This window comes from Doryrhamphus excisus, linkage group LG7, assembly GCF_037039965.1.
Source record: "Doryrhamphus excisus strain RoL-2023G ecotype Guam linkage group LG7, RoL_Dexc_Guam_v1.1, whole genome shotgun sequence".
Taxonomy (NCBI): Eukaryota; Metazoa; Chordata; class Actinopteri; order Syngnathiformes; family Syngnathidae; genus Doryrhamphus; species Doryrhamphus excisus.
The window spans coordinates 16,473,131-16,490,440 of record NC_136363.1 but is presented as its reverse complement, the minus strand read 5'-3'; the positions used below and the strand labels follow the sequence as shown (position 1 = coordinate 16,490,440).

General features: G+C 42.2%; 1 protein-coding gene across 2 annotated transcripts in view; it reads right to left on the bottom strand.

Annotated features, from left to right (window-relative positions):
- plxdc2b (plexin domain containing 2b) overlaps positions 1 to 17,310 on the bottom strand; it is a 34,221-nt gene that overhangs the window by 13,840 nt on the left and 3,071 nt on the right. For both annotated transcript variants that reach the window (XM_058060439.2, XM_058060440.2), the window contains exons 2-4: positions 6,995 to 7,200; positions 4,692 to 4,838; positions 2,634 to 2,703 (exon numbers count right to left, since the gene is read on the bottom strand). In XM_058060439.2, the coding sequence (XP_057916422.2) occupies positions 2,634 to 2,703; positions 4,692 to 4,838; positions 6,995 to 7,200 (423 nt within the window). The remainder of the gene's footprint in view (positions 1 to 2,633; positions 2,704 to 4,691; positions 4,839 to 6,994; positions 7,201 to 17,310) is intronic.

Here is a 17,310-nt window from a genome sequence, read left to right as displayed (position 1 = left end):
ATGATGGTTAGGTTGGACTAATATTGGTTAGTTGGGTGAGGATACTGTAGGTTAAGTTGGACTAATAATGGTTAGTTGAGTGGGAATAATGAAGGTTACGGTGCCCTAATGAAGTTAAATTGGAATAATGAAGGTTACATTGAACAAATGAAGGTTATGTTGGCCTAATGAAGGTTAGGTTGGACTAATAATGGTTAGTTGGGTGGGGATCATGAAGGTTACAGTGCCCAAATAAAGGTTAAGTTAAAATAATGAAGGTGAAGTTGGACTAATAATGGTTAGTTGAGTGGGAATAATGAATGTTACATTGGGCAAATGAAGGTTATGTTGGCTTAATGAAGGTTAGCTTGGACTAATGATGGTTAGTTGGGTAGGAATAATGAAGGTTACGGTGCCCAAATAAAGGTTACGTTAGAATAATGATGGTTAAGTCGGACAAATGAAGGTCAAGTTGGATTAATAATGGTTAGTTGGATGTGAATAATGAAGGTTAGGGTGCCCAAATGAAGGTTCGGTTGAATGAATAAAGACTGTGGGTGGGAATAATGAAGACCAATAAAGGTTGAACTAATGAAGTTTGAATAATGAGCGCTATTAGACTATTAGAGGTTAGTTGGGTGGGAATAATAATAAAGCACTGGCCAAACACTGGCCAAATGAAGGTCAATTTGGAATAATGAAGGTTAGATGGGTCTAGCATTGAGCAAGCACTGAAAAGCTCGACTGACGATCAGAAAATTCATTTTGACTACAAAGAGGAAGAAAAGGTGAAAAGACAAGCTGCTAAAAACACAGAAGTGACTGGTCCAGCTATGTTTGTTTGGTCCACATTATTAGCATGGATGAGAGCAACTTTTAGTAGGCGTTTGCTGATGGAGGATGTGGAGACATGAAGGGAGGAGCAAAGCTGGAGAGTCTTATTTCATGTCAGCATGAGGGGGTCCAAACGCATCCGTCACAGAGGGTGTGATGGAATCAATCTTTCCCTAAAGCGCTCCCTGCACAGTCAGCAATGGGATTTCATTCCCTTCGAGAAAGTCTTTCTGCTTGTGGAAAAGAAAGCAGACAGCGACATGACGGAAGCGTCTTTATCCACAAAGCTGCATGTAAATCAAACTGCTAGACTCATACTTAGTTAATATTAAAAAAAATAATAACAACAATAATTTCATCTCTTGTAGCAGACTTTAGTGTTGTCATGTTAGCTTCTACGTGGCTAAATGACGGTCAACAAAATATCTGTCATCTGATTGGACGTAATTTATAACAACATTTAGCGGGGAGAACAGGTTCATGATACGTGAGAACAACAATTATGCTGTTTTTTTAAGTCAGTGGCTCCTAAATGTGTGTACTTATGTGTGTGTGTGTGTGTGTGTGTGTAGGGTAGGCGGGGTGAAAAGTCTGCAGTTAAAAGACACGAGGCGAGGGAGGCAACACGGCAATTTTCCACTCAAGTTCTGACGGCGAAAAAAGCCACAAGCTATTATCACTTGAAAGAAGGCAGCTCATGGCCAAATATTCCAAGATGTGAGCGGAACAACGCAAAATAAAATCTCTATCATGATCACGTCTTGAAAAAGCTTCTGGGTGGCGGAGAGATGATTAGGAGAATTAGCATTCCTCAGCATTTGAAGGCAGAAGAGGAGGTAGCTAGCTGCCGCCTGCAGGCCTCTTTGCTTCCCTCCAATGTAGTCATCCTGATGTCCTGACGTGTTTATGCTCATTTTATTGGTTATTTTTCTTAACAGAGACTATCAATACAGTGTAGCATCGCTGGGAGTACCTTTAGTTTGCCAGCTTGCTTGCTGTACATTTTTTGTAAGTGGCTGGAAAGCACATGGTTAGAGCTCAAGTAGTAGTTGGTTAATATTCTGCATCATACGTTGGTACTGTATTGTCTATTTTATCCACCGATTGCATTGTGTGCAGTTGTTTTGACACCAGGAGTCTGGATGGTGCTGAATTGGTGACGCCCTGCGATTCGTTGCTAATATAGTATACCTCACACAGAGGTAGATCCTGTGTGGCTTCTTCGAGTCAATAAAGTCACACGTCCACTGATGAAGGCAATCCCAAAGACCACACACAACTGTAATTGTGTTTTTTTGCAAAGTGACATCGCCAACTAGTGGTCTGGCAAGCAAATTGCGGCGTATTCACTCCTTGCAATCATTTAGACGCCGCGGCGTCAGCTTTTACTAGCTTCCGTGTGATATGAGAGCTGCCTTATCAATGACTGCTAGGCCGCTTGGCAGACACACTCTTGTTCCCACTCCAAAGCCATCTTTTTCCTTTATTCTGCTAGACACTAGCATCCAGACGCTAACATCTAGACGCTAGACGCTGTGGCTGAGGTGAGAGCTGTAAACCACTTGGCCGCTTGTATTCTATGGTTTGTGCGAGACGTGAGAGTTACTCCAAAACGTGGACTTGTTGCTTGAGGGTGTGATGTGGTGGTACAACACGCACACACACACACACACACACATTGTACATTTCATAAATGCCTCAACAGTGGATGAATCCCGACCACATTCCCCGCTAAACCACAGCGCAGTAAAAGCTGTGTGTGCATAGCCAGCATGTCCAATAACAACACTTCATAGTCGCTACTGACTGGGATGACTTACCGCCAGTTGCCACGGTGATTTCACGCAGGAGATGTCCATAAAAAGGGAAATCGAAGGACAAATTGACTCTCTGTGAGAACAGAACCGAAGGGGTCAGAGGGGAAAGGTCAAACAAGAATCAAACAAGACGAGACGCATCTTTTCAGAAGTTATTTCACATAGAGTCTAATTACATGTCAAGTGGGTTGGACTAGTACAATCATAGCATCATTACCCATAAATAACCATCAACCCACTGTATAAAGAATCACAGTGGTTGTACAAGGACACAAAATTTTAAAGGTGTCCTATCCTGCTCATTGCAGGGGCTTTTAAAATGATACTGGACCCAGTGGGGCACTATACGAACTTTCTTCACTATGTAGGCTCAAGCCAACCACCTTCACCCTTGCCAGTCCTAACAGAGCTGCACAGAGACACTTCCCCCTCAAGGGGTTACTTGTTAAGTATTATAAGCAACCAGTAAAATATAATTGGATAGTGAATGAAACAGGTGTCCGTGAAGCAGAGGAGCCGTAACCAGGAGGCACGACTGACTCCCCAGAAAACAAAAAAAAACGTCCCCGTGCTGCCTTACTACCGGTTAGATACACAATTTTGTACATCTAGAAAAAACTTTATGGATGCCATTTTTTGAAAGAAACGGTCCGGAGCAGAAATTAATTAGGGAAAGCCACTACTTTTTTCTTAAACTTTGAACTTATACAGCTTAGCGGCTAATTTATGGCTAAATTCTAATCTCCATTACTTCAGAACTACTGCTAATTGTTTAAATACTGTGCAGCTTGTGAATCAGTGAGGAAACGATAGCTCTTTCTTTGGCAGGTGCCAATCATGAGCTATCAGTGAAAACATAACGAGCTCGTCAATCCACTGGAAGTTAGTGGAGGTGAGTATATACAGTGTGCCACTAACAACAAACAATAACAACTTAACATCTTTTCAAGAACATGTTACTGACAGCACTAATTTCATCACACAGCAAATCAACACTTAAATGGTAAATAAATATATATATATATACAAAAAAATCCCAATATGATTTTAAAATGAAAAAAAAACAACATTTAAAGTTTTGAGCAACGCATTCATTGGGGCGCTGCAATGACATCAGCTTCCCTCTGGGCTTTGGGTGCTCTGGTTCCATCCAGTGGATAGAATAATCATTGCAGCTCCATTTTCTATGGTTACTGTGCTCCTCCAATGGCATGGTTTTCTCAAACAAAATGCACTATGGAAACACTTTGAGTAATATCTCTGAGATCCAACATTTGAGTGTTAGTTATTGTGAATTTCCAATGGGTTGACAAGCTCGTTGTGAGTTTTTCCATAGTTCACGATCGGCTCCTGTTCAGAGCTGACTGGTCCTCAAGGTCTTGTGTACTGTATAGTAGTGCACTTCAAGAAGAAATCAATGTATCAAGCTCGGGGAATGCTTTTTCATACATTTCACACCCGGCTTTATTTGTTTGTGGAGGCTGGCAATCCAATGAAGTCAACTTTCACTTCATCTCCAAAACAAGCACGGCCACAAGCACTTATCGATTTTCCTCAGACAGAGCCAAAGCCAGAAAAGGCAGCTGGTTTTGCTCCAGGGAAAAGAATTGTGTGCACTGTGCAAAGCGAGGCTCCATTTGTCACCTCTGAAGGTCGAGGAGTAGAAGGAACAACTCTTTTACATCCTCCACCGCCATTTGAACGTCACGCTGCTCATCACAATTCACCTGCTAGTGTCTGCATGCTTTCCACGTTAGAAAGAAGAAAGAATGTCAAAAGCAGACCCTGAAGTGTCAGCTTTGTGATGAAATAGCATCAGCTTCAACAAAGTTTCATTCCATGGTATATTGAGCGTATAGTGGAGATGGAAATTCTTGGAGAAAATCTAATTTTCCCTCGTCTTCCTGGAAAGGTTCCCTTATTTTGGAATGCAAATGTTGGAAGGTATGTTCATGGTGTAAATCTTGTTATTTTTAAATGGCAGGACTGTAAAGTGGAAGCAACATTCTCATGATGACACAGATGTAAAGCACTGCACATACTGTACATTGACTGACTTACCGCTGCTTGTCTGTGCGTGTTGGACAGAATTCCGTGAATCTTCACTTTCTCTTTGTCCATCTGCTCAATGTTCACCCACAAGCCTTTGCTCATGGGGTCGGATGGCCCGTATCTTTTGGATGTGTAGTAGTTGTGGTCTGTGTCCTCCTGCAGAGACAAGCAACACAATATTCATATATATCACTAATGAAGATACAGTGGTACCTCAGTTTTCCGTCAAAAACTGAATCATTCTACAACCGAAAAATGACAAATAAAACCTTGCACTCACCAAAATATATTATTATAGTCATACAATTTTATATATAATTATAATATATAAAATATAATTTTCAAAAAATTATATTTTAAAGCATTCGCTTTCAAACATCTGAGAACATTTTTACAAACAATGTATCACATATTTAAACAAAGTTTTTTTTGGCCCCATAACCACAGCTTCTTTCTTTGCAGCTGGTGTGTGTTAGACGCAAAACAGTACGTCTTCAAGGCGCTTCGCACACTAATTACCGCATGTGATAGAAGCCGGCACAAAAGGTAACTACTTTTATTGGATTTCCTGTAGTTCCTGTACTTCGTCCATATTATCGTTGCAGCAGAAATTGTGTGCGTATTTTGCAAACCGCAGATTAATAGTGACTCCAATGTGAAAGACTGTAAAAGACATGTGTAAAAGAAATGTGAAGATGCTTGCTTTTATTGTTTCCTGCTTTGAATGACCAAGAGCAGCCTAATAAGATACCTCACAGCCAGCCTTTCAGCTGCAAACGTTGTTAAGGCGATGCATGGGGAGCCGCGCTAAACTGGAAACTAATTAAGAGACATTTTACATTTGCTTTACTTTGAACAGTCATCAAATCAAAAAGCTTTACTTCATCTTCAATGTTACTGCAAAGCAAATATTTCAATTCCAAAAGTTATTCTGCCCTGCAGGGGGTGCTTTATTTAAACAAACAGCATCAGTGGAAGCCTCCAGGCAGCCTGAGTCGGCATTTTCAGGGAAACGAGTTGTAAAAGGGCGGAAGCATGTTGGATGTTATTGGTGGCTTGGAGAAGGTCTGAGGGGGGTGAGCCTCTTCAAGGTCAGACACCTGGAGACCTGGGCCAGGGGCGATTGGGGCTAGAGGAGCTCATCCAGCATTAAGTTCTCCAGAGGGGGCTGTGGAAGACGGCCATAGTTGCTTTGAGTCACAGTGTGACATCATAACATCTCGTCATAATGTGACATCCTAGCATGACATCACAGAATCTTTCAGGGAACCTTACCACCCTGTAGAACAGGAGGGTCCCAAAAAGTGTCATAGTATGAATGAGTGATGTTGGTGACCGATGTGTCTGGATGACAGATTATTGCAAAAGTCAATAGGTGACTCATCATGCTATTATCTGATAGTCTTCATCCATGATTCATCGAAAATCAAGCAAACTTAGCAGTGGGAATTTCCCGCCCCCCAAAAGTGCCCGCAGACACCAGCGTAAAGCACCCTCCCATCAGCGCACAGCAGAAGCATCCAGAGGGCAGCGTGGTGGGACCCCACACACTCCAGTTTGCTTTTACTGGCACAGCCACACGCCTGACGTGGCTGAACACTGAACGGCGCCTAAATAAGAAGAACGGGGTGTGAAAATGACACCACGGAATGATCAGCAGCCTTTTCACGGCCTCCTAGGTGCTGGTTGGAAAGGAGCAGCTTGGGGACGACTAACAGTGAGTGAAGACAGACAGTTGGGAGATGCTGTCCGAAGACTCTGCCAGCACGAGATGAACACCCCGCTTCCACTCTTCCCATATTATTTATATGTACTGCATCCAACTACTTTACTGCATTATAATCTACAGCACTTTTATGATCCTTGCATTTATTAAAAATGCTCGGGTGCTGTTAGTGCTCTGACCAACATACTGTATTATTACATATACATAGTCTAGATACATTGTATATACCTGTATGCCCTATATATACTGTTTATGTGTGTGTGTGTGGACCTTTACAGCTGATGATCAAAGCCCCCTGTGGCCCGCCAACAAGATTAGAAGCTGCAGGGGAAAATTAACGAGGTGTCTCGCTCTAGGAGGCTGCCGTCTTTATGGTTGAAGGCACCAATGCTGTGTTGGACCATGGCGCCAGGGCGGCGTGCGCAGGCCATACCTTTCATTTACATCACGTGAACACGCCTAGATGTTCATGTCTGCTTCATAGCACACGTTATTGGCTAAAAAAGTTTGACAGTCCGTGTAGACATTGGGCAGGTTTTGGTGAGGAGTGAGACATTTGCAGTCTAAATAAATTAAATTGACTCACTTCAATGTGCGAGCTGTTGTCAGCGTCTTCTGCCGACATCAGACCTGGGAAGCCATCCTCTTCCTCGTCTTCCTCTTCCTCCTGACTGGCCCTATTGGTGTCCATGCTACGTGCACTGTTTGGAAGCCATCTCCGCCATCGCTGAGTGTACGTCTTCATGTCCACCTGCACGTCCTGCCCGTCTTGTCCGAATGAGTAGGGAACGCCTGAGAAGGAGGCAGCAAATGCTCATGTCATTAAAAATATCAACACTTTGAAGAAATGACTCCACTTGGTGGCGCTTTGACGACCTTTGACATAGCAGCATTTTTTTTGACATTTTCATAAGTAGACATTAACATACGCATACAGTTAGCACTACCATGCAGGGTGTTGCATGCTAACATCAGTATAGTATCCTTTTTAGCTGTTTTTACAAGTACAAACATATAGAAAAAGTGCTGTCATGCAAAGTGTTAACGTGCAACAACTGGCTTTCTAGCATTACTTTGACGTTTTTATCAGTATCAACATACACAGACACTTAGCACTACCATGCCAGGTGTTGCATGCTAATGTTAGTATGCTAGTATGTTAATATTAGCAAAGTAGCGTTTTTTAGAAATACAAACTTACAGAAACATTAGTGCTACCATGCAAGGTGTTAGCATCCTAATGTTAGTATAGTTTTAGACATTTTCACAAGTGTTTAACGTTAACATTGCTAACATTAGCATAGTAAGATTTTAGCCATTTTCATGAGTAGAAACTTATATGAACACTTATTGCTATGATATTAATTGTTAGCATATTAGTGCTGGCATGCTAATGTTAGCATAGTAGCATTTTCTGACATTTTCTTAAATATTAACATACACAAACACTTAGCTTCTTCCATGCTAGATGCTAGATGGTTCATGCTAACTTTAGTAGCATGTTAGCATTGTTACCATACTAATGTTAGCATAATAAGATTTAAGTTGTTTATAATACATAAGTATATACTGTAAAAAGTAAAAACGTATACAGTTATCATGATAGGCATCATTCATACCGCTAACATTTGGGTTGTCTTTTTTAGTCTTTTTGTCATTGTACTTCATTGTACAAGTAATGTTAAAATCTCGTCCCATTCTCGCAGACCCAATCTGATAATGGAAGCAAAGTCAGGTTTCTGACTTGCTTGTATGGTTTTATTATGCTTTTTCTCCACTGCTTAAATGTGTCTGTGCACCATGACTTATAGCACTTTAAGGCCAATTAGGTTAAAAAAGCTTGTCTTTCATTTCATCAAGCGTTTAGTTTGACCTGTCTGCTAAATTGTTTTATATGAAATGGAAGTTCACTGGGTTTAATTGGCTTGTATATTTTCCACTCGTTTGGCTCATTCCACCCTCTCAAGGCCTCCGAGTGGTCCAATGCTTGTCAAGAGAAAAAGTGGAGGCCGGCAGACATGCACTATAACAAGCATCAATCATACTATGAGAACACAATAGGAGATGTCCACACTTGGGAATCATGACAAGATAATGACTTGTAATAAACAAAACCAAATTAGTCCTCATTTAACAAGTTCCAGCTCACACCTGTCTTTGCATGTGGACCACCATGAACAGTCAGCAAAATAATCTTTTTGTCCATTAGTCGGCAGCGCTAAGTCCAGCCTTTAAGACCACAAAAAGACACCCACAATGACTCCCCCGAGCAAGAAAAAGCTTTGCTATCCCCCAAAAGAAAGTTTTTCTTGTCAGGACGTGTGCAGTGCTGTTGTCCTGTCAACACGTCTGCCTGAGTGTCTACTCCTTTTTAGGACATTTAACAGGTCTTAAAGTGGCCTTTTCTTTCCTTTCACGTCTTTCCCCACCTGACTCATGCTTGCTGACGAGAAGCAGACACACACAGACAAAGAAAGTCTTTTGTAAATATGGAGTAAGGGATGATGTAAGTATTGCTAGAACCTATCCGTCCATTTACTATTCCATCCCCGTCACAATCTCACCAGGAACTGCTGCCGCCGTCATATGAGGATCATAAATGTCCATTTACTCAAATGTCTACTAAATCATCTGTCATTCATTAACAACTAAATGCGTCGTAAAATGAAACACTGGGCTTCTACGGTCCTATGATTTCCATCTTCATTTACTTAAATTTACTGTTTAACACGGAATCTCTTAGAAATTGACATAATGTGAATTCATGTTGTCGTCGTGAGGAGAGGGAACATTGTGTGGGGGAGTATTTCCCCGGCGGATGGCTCAACTATGGCGGATACAAACACTAACCTATAGGGTTAGCTTCGTTTAGCATGCTGGTCTGGTTGCGTGGGTTCGACTTGGGTTTGGTACAATAAGCACCAAGGGCATCTTCAAAATTGCCTGTTTGAAATTTGCACGTGAACACCAAACGTGGGACATTGAAAGGTGGAAGAAACAATTCTGAATCTGGTTCATGTTTTTTTTTAGCTATGGTATCAGCTGAAAAAAAAATGCTTCCTCAAAGTTGTTGTCTCACTCTCATTTCTTCTTTTTGCATTTCGATGCTCTGCTTAGAACCTCATTAAGATCCAACGGTGCAAAATGTAAATTCTTGCCATTTTTCCAACTGGTCCAACAGAGTCTTTAAACTGTGGGTGGTCTGTTTCTAACAGAACATTAGTCCTGTCCGTCCCAGTCTAAACATTCCGGCACAGACTGCCTGTGAGCTCCAGACTGTAGCACCAAAGAAAACACAATATAAATATTAGCAATATTAGCCAAATGCATCATATAAACAACATGACTGATGTCAACATAATCATCATTTCAAATGGAAATAACAATAATAATAGTAGGAACATGTGGCAGGGGGATGACGTCTAGCACAGTGCTGCCTGGAAGTTTGTAAAGGGGAGAGCTCAGGTTAGCTCATGACATTTGATTTATATGCAATATCAGGGGCATGACGGTACGCCATAGTCATGGTTTGGTCCGTAACTTCTTTCAGTATTGTGGAGAGCTAAATAACTACTAAATAATCCTCAATATAATGTCGGTTTCTTCATAAAAGCAGAACAAATTCAATGTTTTTTATTGCATTTTCAAATGCATGTGTTGACAAGTATAATGCAAAAAATATACCTTCAAAATACTAAGTATTATCACTTAAATTCACGCATGAAGTGAAGGGGACATCCAGTCAGGGACAGTCAAAAGGGCGGATGTGGTCCTGAGACCATCAACATATGTTTCTACAAACATGGAAACAGAATGCTATACATTCCTGCGCCTGCTGTATGGAGTTACTTTTATATACCCTGGCATAAATCATGAAGGATTTGTGTTGTCTGCATTATCCATAGCATTGCTAAGCTAATACACTGGGCATAACCTGAACCATGCAGCCCCAATACAGTCTTCACAGAAGTTGTCACCACTGCGGCTTCCCTGCTGTAATTGGTGGTTAGCTGCTTGGTCAGCGCAGGAAGAAGACGGGCACAGACAGTAAAAAAGGTTTGGAGGAATTTAGAATTCCAGTCAAGCACAATGTCTGTCTCTGACTTGACCAGATTGAGTGAATGACAGCAGGACCGTGAAGCAGCACTCCCACATGGGCTCCATTTTCCAACACATCGCATCACTGGATGGCAGTGTGACTCTTTTGTGAAAGATCACAGGCCAACTGAGCTCTTAAATGACCGATTACATTGGGCTATAACTCCCAGTCACACTGAACTCTCGCCATAAAAACACTCATATACACCCACATACACCTGCTTAATGGAGGTGAACATTCGAAATGGTCTGCAAGACAAAAGTCTGCACTTTGACACCAGTTATCAAGAAAGAAATAACACTACTGCACTATTGGATCAGTATTTCTTGGAATATTGTCCAGTGCTAGTATATATGTTTCTTGCTGAAGGAAGCAAATCAACACATGGCAGCATTGGGACAACACTGTAGTACACCAGTACACCAGTACATGTGATCGTAGTGGAGATGAAATACTATCTTCCTCAGTCCATATTGTAAAATGGCACAGTGAATATAATACATAGTAGTAAGTCACAACGAAATAACTAATCACTTTTTTCTGACCGTATTTCTACTGTTCACAACTTTCACTCTCATCGTTGAAACCAGTGAACTTGAAATAACCAGGATGCTTCAAGTAGCAAGCTAACATGTCTGTGCTGGTGATCGACTGACAAGGACACAGGACGACCAACTGGACATGTCCACACGGAGTCTTTAATGCACAGTGACAAACAGCCTAGGAAACACCGTACCAGAATGCAAATGAGCTTCTGCTCAAATGTTTATCCCCCCTTTTTCTCCGCGGCCAGTCCTCTTTCGGTGATCATGAAGAGGATCAAACTATTCATAGAGGAACATTGATCCTGCTTGACTCCAATCCCAAACTCTTTTTATGTTCCTGGAGAGAGTACTAAAAGACAGAGATTGAGGACGAAGGCTATGGATGAAGACCTACAATAAAGTCTATGGATGATGACTTAAAATTAACACTGAAGATGAAGACTAAGGATGAGGACTCATGATGAAGACTGAGCATGAAGGGCCACAGTGGGGTTAGCATGTTGGCCACACAGTCAGGAGATAAGGGTTCAAATCTCAGTTTGGGCATCTCTGTGTGGAGTTTGCATGTTCTCCCAATGTTTTTTCCGGGTATTCCGGTTTCCTCCCACGTATGGTTGTTTGTCCTCATGTGCCCTGTGATTAGCTGGCCACCAGTCCAGGGTGTACCAAGGTCACCTGGGATAGGCTCCTACTGAGGACAAGCGGCATAGAAAATGGATGGAATGAGAAGTAAAAATGAGAATATAACATTTAGGATGATGACGTGTAAGGATGACCACTTAAAATGAAGACTAAGGATGAACACTAAGGGTGAAGATTTAGGATGAAGACTAAGGATGATGATTTGTGACTGGGTCACATTTGAAAAAATCTTAATTATACTGTAAAATGTGTGAACAGAGCCTTAATGATCGATAAGTACACGTAATCAGGTACCTTTGTGATGAGGAATAAAGATGCATCCTTTATTGACTGTAAGTGTTTTCAAAACGTCCACTTGTCCTCATGCTAGGTAGGAAGATGTGCAATGTCTTTTCTCCATGCTCCTGCTTTGCTCCTTTCAGGCTGAGCCTCCGGGCAGTCAGCCATCAGCACCCATTGCCCCCCAAAATGTTGGCCGCCCCCCATGTTCTTCTTCTCTGGGCTTCCATTGATCAAACTCGGGGGGCCCCGAGTCGAAAGACAGCCGGTGTAAAGAAAGAGGAGGTGGCATTTGGAGGCTTCGCAGAGAGATATTTTTAGAGCGAATAGTGACAGCACTATGAAGGAAGTGAATGGGATGCTGCCCGGAGAGCTTTAATGGAAGAGGAAAAGGATGAGGAGGAGCCATAGCACAGAACAACCTGTTGGTGTCCATGCAGTACATCAGCACTGGAGAAATGCAAAACAAGTGCTTGTAGGTTCTGTACAGACTTGTCCCACAGCAATAAGTGAGGGATGCGATGAAAAACATCTTCTGAGCAGACACTAAGTTGTGTGCTGGACCATCGTTCCCTCTAATCAATCTGCTGCACCGCCTTTACGACGCAAACCTGCTCTAACATGTCTCGCGCACTGCACGACATTCAAACATGTGAGAAAAAAGCTGTGTTTCTGTCCTCCATCGGGATTGATGGATTTGCTGTAGAACGCTACAGTTGACTAATCAGAACACATCCAAGCAGCACAAAGATGAAAAGATAAGACTTGATGCAGCGCTTGTCACACAGTGATCACTTTCAACCTCATATTTCATAGCTTGGATTGTAGTCTTTCACCTGCATTTACATTTATGGGGCGTACAATCACGCACAAGCGTGTGTAGCTGACCATAATTTCATCCGTTCTCTACAGTTACATTGGGGGTACACACTTACACATGCGCAGTGTGTTTGTGTGCGTGTGTATGTCGGTGTGCAGCATAGTCAACTACCAGAAATTACACAGTGTCACCTGTCTCTTGTCACTTGGCAGGTGTTTTCTTTTTTTAATCAGAGTTCAACAAGCTAAGTATCAGTGGAACTGTAGTTCCTTTAACATGTTGTCATCTGCTATATAAAACATAAAATTAAATGAATAGGCTGCACAGCGGACGAGTGGTTAGGACGCAGGCCTCACAGCAAGGAGACCCGAGTTCAATTCCACCTTTGGCCATCTCTGTGTGGAGTTTGCATGTTCTCCCAGTGCATGCGTGGGTTTTCTCCGGGCACTCCGGTTTCCTCCCACATTCCAAAAACATGCTAGGTTAATTGGCGACTCCAAATTGTCCATAGGTATGAAAGTGAGTGTGTCTATATGTGCCCTGTGATTGGCTGGCGACCAGTCCAGGGTGGACAGGTGAGATAGGCTTCAGCATCCCCCGCGACCCTCATGAGGACAAGTGGTAGAAAATGAATGAATAAAATGAATAAATGTACATTCAGCCATTCATTCATTTTCTACCGCTTTTCCTCGTACTACATAAGTCATAACTTATGTACATAAGTCAGAAAATGAAGGACTAATAATCTAACGCTAACATCTTGAAACATCAGTATGACTATTGGTGCATTCTCTTCTCTTCATATTCCATTGAACACATCACAGCACGTTACTGAAAGTTAGCATGAAAAGAATGTAAAGCAGAGAATTTATTCTTTGACCTTGTGCTGAAGAAGGGGTCCCTGCAGCATAGTTAAGTCAGCCTCTTATTTATCATAAAACCAATCAGGAAAGAATAAATCCACAGCTGCACAAGGCAAAGGCTTGACCAACAAAAGCCCAAATAAAGATTCCCATCACACCAGGAAAAGCAACAAAAGACATGAACGGATAAAAACACACACAATTAGCCTGACTGACACACGTCGATGATAACATCTACATGGCACATGCTACCAACACATCTATGATAGCATCTACATAGCACATGCTAACAGCACATGTCTGTGATACCATCTAGTACATGGCACATGCTAACAACACATGTTTATGATAGCATCTACATGGCACATGCTAACAACACACGTCTATGAGAGCATCCACATGGCACATGCTAACTGCACATGTCTGATATCATCTACATGGCACATGCTAACAACACACGTCTATAATAGCATCTACATGACACATGCTCACAAAACACGTCTATGATAGCATCTAGTACATGGCACATGCTAACAACACATGTTTATGATTGCATCTAGTGGCACATGCTAACAGCACACGTCTATGATAGCATCTACATGACACATGCTAACTGCACATGTCTATGATATCATCTACATGCCACATGCTAACAACACATGTCCATGATATCATCTACATGACACATGCAAACAACACACATCTTGATTACATCGACATGGCACATGCTAATAACACATCTAAGATAGCATGGACATGGCACATGCTAACAACACAAATCAATGATAGCAATTTACATGGAACATGCTAACAACACATCCATCCATCTTAGCAATCACAGGGGCAACGTGAACTATGACCTTTTCAACCTAGGTGTACACATCATTAACCCTTTCACGTATATCTTCAAGCATGGATAAAAGCAAGGATTAGCTGAATTTATTTTCACTTTGTTACAGTCCACTTGCATCAAGGCAGATGGCGTTGGTGAAAAAAGCTTTCTGTGTGGCCCACACATTGCAGGAGTGGAACACATCATGACTTGTCAATCAAGCCACTGTGGTTTATGTTTGGAACGAGATAGTAAACATGCGCCTTTATGTGCCTTCGCAGCATCGCTGGTGTTCTCCAGCTCTTCCCACTGAGGACCCAAGTTCTAGTTCCTCCATGGTTGTCTCTCGGTATTGCTCCCTTTGTCCATTGTCCTGTTTGCAAGGCCAAGCTGTTATTTTCTTCAGGACAGATGTGCAGTCCCATAAGGTATTCCCATCTGTTGTTCCGTTCATTCCGTTCTTTTGCAGGGGCCAGAAAAGACCATAAAAGGCAAACGATAGCAAGTGGTTTCTTCTCCAAAAGCTCAAAGAGTACATTTCATTATACTATTCATGTACTGCATGTACTACTAATGGGATGAAATCAACTTGAAGGTCTCGGAGTGGCTTAAAAAAAAAGGCAGTCAATACCGGCGGCACCAAGTGTGACGCTAAGGTGGGCCACCTTTCATTACCTGCCTGTCAGCATTCAAACATGTCAGGACAAGAAGACGTGCCAGAGGACATTTGGACAAGCGGCAGTCAGTCAGCTAACACAGCGTGAAGTTCAAGTGTCACATGACAGGAAGTGATTTCACACTGACAAATCAATTTACTGTAAAATGACAGATGAAACACATCGCCTTTAAAAGTGCCGAGTACGTCGATGGCATCCTAATTCATGTTGGGGTCAGAGGAGGCTACACGTTCCATCAATAACTATGGCTTCACATCCTGAAACGCTCCCAATAACATATTCATTATTAAACAGCTCGCTATAGCATGGACAAAAAGACCTTGAAATTGAAGTCAATTAGCATTTCATTATCCTCTAACGACCGCAAAGAAGTTATTCATCACAAAGAAAGAACATCCTTCATTTTCATGCAGGCTGCTTTAACACGATGAATGTGCATGTGACGGCTCTAAATAATAACAATCATCAGGGTGGGGGTGGGAGATGTTGCTGTCAGAATAACCTGTCCATCAAAGAAAACAATATTAAAAGACATTAGTAATATATGAAATTATATGCCATATTAAGTTGCCGAGGCCCCATCCACCTCACCACCCCCACATCCACACACAAAAAGTGAAAGTGCATGTGTGCAGCCCAGATGTAACAGTGGAGGAGCAATCGCACCAGTCGGGTTTGTGGGCCGGAGAAAAAAAAGGTTGTTGTCTTTGCAGCTTTTTGTTCAACACGTTACTTGGCTTTGCTGCCAGGCTGCCTGATCATAAACAAAGGTGATAAACAACGTTGTTGCCCATTTAGGAGACACGCGCTCGTCCACAAAAGCCAATCCACTCTAGTGGAGTCCTCTGGGAGCGATGAAGAGCAAAAGCTCACAGATGTTCAACCTTCATCACTCATCTTGCTGCAATGTTGCATTGTCTTAGAGAAAGGACACAAGGTGAGGACCATAGCCATCTTTCCATTATTTCTCTTAGAAAAAAGACATGAAAGGACAACCATGTACAGCTTTCCATTGTTTCCCATAAAATACACTCGAGGGGACCACCATGTTCATCTTCTCTTGGAAAAATGACACAGGAGGACGACATGGCCATTTTTCCATTCTTAGTATAAAAAAAAGGGATGACCACCTCCATCTTTCCATTCTTTCTCACAACTCAACAATACAAAGGGTCAAAAAATGAGCATAATAGGTCCCATTTAAGTCAATTTTATTACATGAAGTTAAAGACGAAATTCTATTAAATTCAATTGAAAATTTATTTATTTTATTCTTTTAATTTTGTTATATATAATATTATAATTAATCATTATTGAACAATTAGTTTCCCATGTATTCCTATTACTCCAACACATGTATCTAATTAATTCGGGTTTGAGTCAAATAACCACATAAAAAGATGGTTCCTGGCCAACATGCTATCCCTCATTTCATTTTCAGGGAGTTGCAACCCTAGGAACAAAGTGCTGCATGCCTTGTTGCCATGAAGCTGAAAGACGATAAGACCTTCATATCCTGAAGCCAGCAGGAGGCCGCTGAGTCGACAAAGCGACTGGCGGCATGCTGCTACATGCCTGCGTACGTACATGCAAGTGTGTGTGAAAGTTCTCCTGAGCTTCTACAGGAGCATCAACTCTATCTCAGGTTACGTTCGATTGGACATGACCTTCCAGTGCGTTTGTGAGATAACACAAGGTGTGTGTTGTTCATCTTTGGGTTGTGTAGGTGTATTTGTTTCCTTCACAGCGCATGACATTCCACAGTGGTGTCATCTCTTTGGGCGTGTTCCTCAGCTGTCTGCTATTCCTCTCCATCTGATGATGTATCAGCATGACCGCTTTCCAATCACTGGAGGGGGGGAAAAGTTGTTTATGAGGGGCGGGAAGTGCTTGTCATCTTCTCCATCACCAGGCTGCAGCTCTAAAGACATTCCAGCAGAAGACAATGATGCTTTCATGAACCAGTGGCCTCTTGGCTTTGTCTGGGCAGCCTATTCAAGCCCAGCGCCACTCCTGAGCTCTAAAGCTCGTCTGAGCTTCTTCCCACAGGGCGTTGGGCGTGGAGCGGAGCATCAAGGGCCAGCCGTGACTAATGCGCCCGCCTGGTGCTGCTGTTGCATGGCAGTATTGGGCGACCACCCCGCT